The sequence below is a fragment of the Porites lutea genome, chromosome 10 (genome assembly GCF_958299795.1).
Source record: "Porites lutea chromosome 10, jaPorLute2.1, whole genome shotgun sequence".
NCBI lineage: Eukaryota > Metazoa > Cnidaria > Anthozoa > Scleractinia > Poritidae > Porites > Porites lutea.
Window position 1 is genome coordinate 15,707,105 of NC_133210.1, and position 6,577 is coordinate 15,713,681.

Sequence of the window (6,577 nt, forward strand, 5' to 3'; positions counted from 1 at the left end):
TACCCAATAGACTATTCACGTTAAATGTCACGTAATGTTAAATATCACGTGCCAGTGAAGTTGCCGCATGTCTCCTACAAATCACTTAAAACAACTGCAATGAATTCGTTGCGAGCTAGACAATAAAGCGATAAGCTAGTACAAACGACTTAATAAAACAAGTTATTTTGCAAGTGATAAACTGTTTCCTCCTGAAAAACTAAAAGCAGAACGCAATGCATGTCTTGGCAAGTTGTAAGAAAGAAAAAAAAATGTGTTTATGGTGTTTGCAGGGGTTTGTTAAAGAAATCGAAGGATTATCATAAGGTATGAAGGCTTATGCGGATCCCAAAACTGCCAGCAGTTAATTACCCTATTGAGACAGCGCCACTGATGGGATTAGGGTGGGTACCCCGGGCCCCCTCTATAACTTTAAAACCGTTCATGATACGGCCACCGAAATTACTCATAGTAATGTACTTTTCAACATCTAGGTTTAACTTGATTGAAATAATGAAGCAATTTGACGTCACATTGTTGAATATGATGTATTAGCACAACCCAAATTTTTATCCATTCTCCCGCTTAAAGCAACCATATAGCGGAAAACACGAAAATAGCAAGGGGTCTGAAAAAATAATGAAGCTTGCTGACACATTAATAGTCTTTAACAATAACAGTGATGTCATCATGACGTCATTGATTATTAAAAAAAGGGAACTGGAACCAAAAAATTCCACTATCTTGAATCTGCCATTCTGAATCAATTGCATGGATACCATTCTACTTAAAACCCGTAGAAATCGAGGTACTCATGATAGAAATCTGTGTAAAAAAGGATGCTTAGGAAGCAGAAAAAACTGCAAGATATAAAATTGCGAGAAAAATGAACTTTGCTGAAGATTGAATTTGTAACAGACACTGGATTCCAGTGACAGTTATGATAAAATTTTGCTAAATCGAGTGTAATATAATAATTCATTTGGTAAAATAGAAATAAAACCGTTTTGTAGAAAAAGAGATGCAAAGTCTGAAGAGCATTGCTTTCAAAATTTGATTACCATGATAATGTCAATGTTGACGTACAAGTTACAATCGTGAGTAATCGTTTAAGGGAGAAATTGACCTTTCGGTTCCATAGCATACACTTATAGCTAAAATACAGAAAACCCTCAGAGAGAAGGCTGATGTCAGACCTAATTATTATTATTATTATTATTATTATTATTATTAGTATTATTATTATTATTATTATTATTATTATTATTGATAGTCAACAGATGAAACATAAGGTGCTTAAGAGTATAATAAAGAGTTAAAAGCCATTGGTGAAGCCAAGCTAATTAAAAATTTGCCTGCGAGCATAATGGGCTTACTTGGGCGCATTTCGCGAAAACGTTGGCGGTGGAGCTTGCAAACTTCCAAACTTTCGAATCATACTCTCATTCTTAATTTCGATTATAATGAGTCGATCGTTTTTCATACGTGTCTGTGTCCTTAATTAATAAGCTAGGTACCTTTGCTTTTGAATAGCTTTTATTATTGTTTAAGTTAAGAAAGCTTAGGAAGCTGTGCTGTACTCTTTGCAAGACCTTAAGGTGAACTTTGATCGCGAATGACAATCATACGGCCGGATATCGGTCTAATTTGAAGTTTTTTTGACAGCCAAATGTATTGATTTATCTTTAATAATCGACTACAGTACGTATTTCAAGGAGATAATCCAATACTACTATTGTCAATTCAGTCCAATGTCCGCTTAATAGAGGTTTTTAACGATAGAAATTAGCAAAATTCAATGTATTTTACTCTCCGCGTCCGCTTAATAGAGGTGTCGGCTGAATAGGGGTTCGTTATAAAGGGAAATATAAGACGTTAATTTCGGGACACTATTTGGTGTCCGCTTTATAGAGGGTGTCCGCTTATTGAGGGTCCGCTTAATAGATCAGAGGTTTCACTATAGTTACCTTTGCCTTTGAATAGCTGTTATTATTTTTTTTAACAACAAGAATAATTAACAAACTTACTGCGACTCGATGAATTCCACATTTTTCCACATTCACCATTGTCATGCATGTCGAAAACTGAGTGGAAAAACAATCATATAAGTGGAAAAGGAGAAGAAAAAAATGCCCTCGACACGAGAGAGGAAATGGTAAGGCGGATATTGTTCCACGAGTGTGCGTTGGATGTGAGATGGTAGATTAAGCCAACAAGGCGCGTAGCGCCGATTTGGATACAGTCATCTCAATTATCCAACAGTCGCGAGTAGAATAATTGTTTTATTAAAATAGCCACAAAATATCGAGAATTCTTCCCGACTTTATTTGTAAAAACAACCGATTTTCAGCTTGTATTAAATTTTGAGTAGAGCTCTAGAATTGCATTATCCAATGGTTCAGTTTTTAATTATCTCCGATATACAGGTATTTAGGTAATTCCCTCTTAATGAACACCTTCAGTAACAAAATGATGACAAATTTTAATTCCAAAAAATTTTTTAGTAATTATACAGCGTTTTCACATGACGTCACGGCGGACACATTGGTGTTCCAAAATAATAGAGCGTTTTCACTCACGTGACCAGCATCTATGCAAATTTATGGGAACAAAAGAAAGTATTTACATAAGAAAAGAGATCAACTCCCACAGGATTGGTTTGGAACACCAACATGGCCGCCGTGACGACATGTGAAACGGCGGCCATGTTGGCGTCCCAAACCAATCCTTAGGGAGTTGAAATCTTTTGTTATGTAAACTCTTTCTTTAGTTCCAATAAATTTGCATAGATGCTAGTCACGTGAGTGAAAACGCTCTTTAGAAAGATGCAATAAAAATGGTAATTGTCTATTTTCCAGTTGCTTGCAATCCACTCTGTTCGCCCCTAAAATTTTGCATTAATTCATTTTGATCAAATGGTCCTGTGAGGACTGTATGTTCCCACGCATTTGGACTGACTTATGCGGAAGGGGACAAACAGAGTGTATTTAACAATTATTCCTCAAGCCCGGATGAGCTCTGTGTCAATAGCGGGATATTGACTAAGAGGCCATGAGGGCGAGAGGAATTATTGTTTTAGTAAAATCCAATTAGTTTGTCAAAAATATCGAGACAAAACAACTTTAGCTAGCAAAACGCCACTTCAAGTTGAAAATTATTACGCCATGCTATCTGAAGTGATAGGATAGCCTATTTCTAAGTCTGTATCAAGCAAGGCAAAATGCGTTTGAGGGTTGATAAAAAAGACTAGAGACAAGGAAAGCTGTAGAAAGAGGCTGGTAGCGTGGTTATTTGAAAATAACCCACTGACGTATATCATGTCTTCATTTTTGTTTTCATAGTCGACGTCGTGGTTATTTAAGCAAAGTGTAATGGACCCCCATGAAAATACCTCTGATCGAAGCTCCAAGCATTATTACGAGATTATGTCTCTAGATTACCATTTCAAATAAGGAAAATAGCAACCACTCTGACTTGAACTGGTTCATTTACTATTCAACTGATTTGCAATATATAGTTAAATGGTTGTTAAAACCGCTATGCTTTTTACCTCTGTAGCAAGAGTGACGAACTATGAAATAACCATTCCGTATCCCCCTGCAGTTAGACTCCCACTGGTATGGGTAGACGTGAGACGTTATGATCCGAGGGCAGCTATAAAGTAAAGAATAAAATTGAACCCATTTTAGGCCCTTTACAGGTGCCAGCCACAGGACCTCCTTAATAGAAAAATTATGGGTAGTTTTTTGGGTTTGCGGACGGCTGCATTATCACCAATGACGTAATACAAATATTGAAAAGACAACAATTGCCACAGCAAAAATCAAAAGCGTAAAAAATAGTTTCCACAACACCAAGAAACGCCCAAATTGCTTTTCCATTGCCAAATGTAACATCGTTTAAAAAACGAATTATGAGGATTCAAAAATATTTTGAATCGTAAAGACGCCTTTTTGACTGTTGGAAATAATAATTTCATTATCGCTCTAAAAGCTGCGCAGCTGCACAAAATGAAATTTGCGCAGCTATGCTTTACAACCTTTGCTATTTTGGCTGCTTTTGTTTGACAATTTACAACCAACACGTCTTAAAAAAAGGATTACGTCGAAACATTCCGTTGATTTTTCTGAAGCTGTTCAAAGACAATCACAGCAGGTGCTTTATCAATTGTAAAAATTCTCACCCTTTGCATTCGAATTTTTAACGCTGGTAAAACACTGCTGTTCGTTCTTTTAACATAGAAGACTTGTAGACGTTTTTTAACAACATATTAATAATTCATAAGACACTGAGGCCGACAAAAATGAGCGACGAAAGTGTGTGTGCTTCTTAAGACCAGCCTGGTTCAACTTTCATAATTTCACCTTCGGACATGACAGCTAACGTCTGACTTTCATGACAGTCAAACTCTACCAATGAATTTTTAGCGCCAGTTTTCTAGTGCACACTAACAAGATTCAAAGGTTGAACAGATGCACGATCCGCTACAAAATAATTGAGGGAGTTTGCGCGAAAGAGCCTCTGTTAAACGTTTTACCACCTTAAAAGGGGGGAAATGAGACTTTTCCTCTTCCACCCCCTCTATATAATGCTGTGTCGCTGTTCTAGCTAGCTATGGAAAACAACAAACACTTTGAATGGAGGGGAGAGGGGAGGGGTGTGGATTGTTTTGTTCTCCGAAGCTACCCCATCTGAGGACAAAAAATTTAGTCGCCAATCGTAGATTCGGTGCAGGCCCAATGAAAATCCCTGCTTTGCCTTTTATTCCACAAACTTAACGAACTTTAAACATATCCTTGGGTAGAGGCTTAATTGGTTGCGACGAATTCATCCAAAGGGATCGAAATGAGAGTACTTATACATGATGTTTCGCGGTAAAGGGAGAAACTGAAGTTTGGAATGGAGAAGAAACATAGTTGCAAAAGTTCTCACGGTTACCTGTAGGCGTGGCATTCAGAATTAAACATCCTCACTCCAGCTGGAATCTGTAAAATAGAACGTCTTATCAGTTTAACCCAATTCGTTTCCTGCGTGCGACGGGGAGAGTTTCAGTGGAAACTGGGCAGTGTTAACTTTTGCAAAGACTTCTGGGACTGTTACCAGGGACAGGGGAAAACAATGGCCAATAGCTGACCGCCGCGTCCCCATTAAGAGGGGCCTCAATGGGGTTAACCATCAACCATCGAAAAAGATAAATTTTTATCGTCAACCGTCAAGCGTCAAAAATGCAGATTGATATTAACCGTTACAATTTTCAAGGTCAACCTTCAAAAGCTGTAAAATTTAACCGTCAACCGTCAAATTGGAAAAACTAAACCGTCAATTGTCAAAGCTACTTACCATCCCATTAAGACTCTCTAGTAATGATCACAGTAAACAATTGCTGGACACATTTCGACTCTAAGTTCCCCTCTCGTTCCTAAAGTGACGAATGGCGTTTTACAGCAGTCAGCAGTATCTCTGGAGTGACCCGTGTGCCAAAAGCTTGGCTAACCACGGTTTACTAGGGTGCAAGCCTGGTTGAACCTGAATTAGAATTTTCTGGTCGTCAAACCAGGCTTACCAGACTTTAGCAGGGTATTCCTGGTAAGCCTGGTTATTCTAAGAACCAGGAAAACCAGGCTTTAACTAGGCTCTTAACGTTTTAAATGAACCAGTCTTACCAGGCTCGAACCATATGTACAAAAAGCCTAGTTATTATTCAAACCAGGAAAACCAGAATTTAACCAAATTCTTGAAATTCTAAATGAAAAGCCTGGTTAACCGGGGTATTCCTGTTTAGCTTGGCAAGCCTGGTAAACCAGGCATTACCAGGTGCTTAAAATAAGTCAATGAACCAGGTTACCCTGGTATACCAGGGTCTTTCTCACAGTTCGTCAGGTCGACAGTAGAGGTCACTGCTCCATCGATAAATTACCAAACCACTCAGCTGATTCCCCTCAATTTAACAGAGCATTTTGTTAAGAGATTAGGGCTAGGAGACAGTTTTGATGCTGTTTATTTATCTTTATCATGGTGACCTGCACTTCGACCTGTGGAAAAGTGACCTGTAGTTTAGACCCGCTGATTAACCAGGGTTTAACCAGGCTTGAACCAACTGAGCAAAAGCCTGGTTAATCTTGACGAATCCAGTAAATTCTGGTTCCCAGCATATCTTTGAAAAGCAAGCTATACCAGCCTTAAACGGAGTATAAAGAAATCCTGGTTATCTACGGTATTCGTGTTTTATCTTTTAATCCGGAAAGCCAGGCTTCAAAGTATTGCTTACGTTGTAAATCAGGCCATTAATGAAAAAAAAAGTGTCATTGAAATACAAAATTCTATGTTTGCGAGGTGTTACATCTAAAATAAATTAGCCCAATACCTATGCCTTTATATACCTGAAAAAATCCGACGTATCCATTTGTGACTTGATCAACTCTGAAGGTGCCTAGGAAAGTATATAACAAACAAAAAAATGAATTAATATGAACAAAATTATGTTGCAGACGCCTTGCAAGGACTTCTGTCGTTACTCCTTTGATAACCGAACGAGTTAGTTGCTCTATACTATTATTCTTGTTTTTTAATCCTTAACCAATAGTTAATTAAGTCCAAC

General features: G+C 37.9%; 1 protein-coding gene across 1 annotated transcript in view; it reads right to left on the reverse strand.

The window, feature by feature from the left end:
* Positions 1 to 3,136: 3,136 nt before the first annotated feature.
* LOC140949582 (uncharacterized) overlaps positions 3,137 to 6,577 on the reverse strand; it is a 9,010-nt gene continuing 5,569 nt past the window's right edge. The window contains exons 4-7 of the mRNA XM_073398740.1: positions 6,360 to 6,409; positions 5,543 to 5,580; positions 3,530 to 3,633; positions 3,137 to 3,180 (exon numbers count right to left, since the gene is read on the reverse strand). Coding sequence (XP_073254841.1) covers positions 3,137 to 3,180; positions 3,530 to 3,633; positions 5,543 to 5,580; positions 6,360 to 6,409 — 236 coding nt within the window. The remainder of the gene's footprint in view (positions 3,181 to 3,529; positions 3,634 to 5,542; positions 5,581 to 6,359; positions 6,410 to 6,577) is intronic.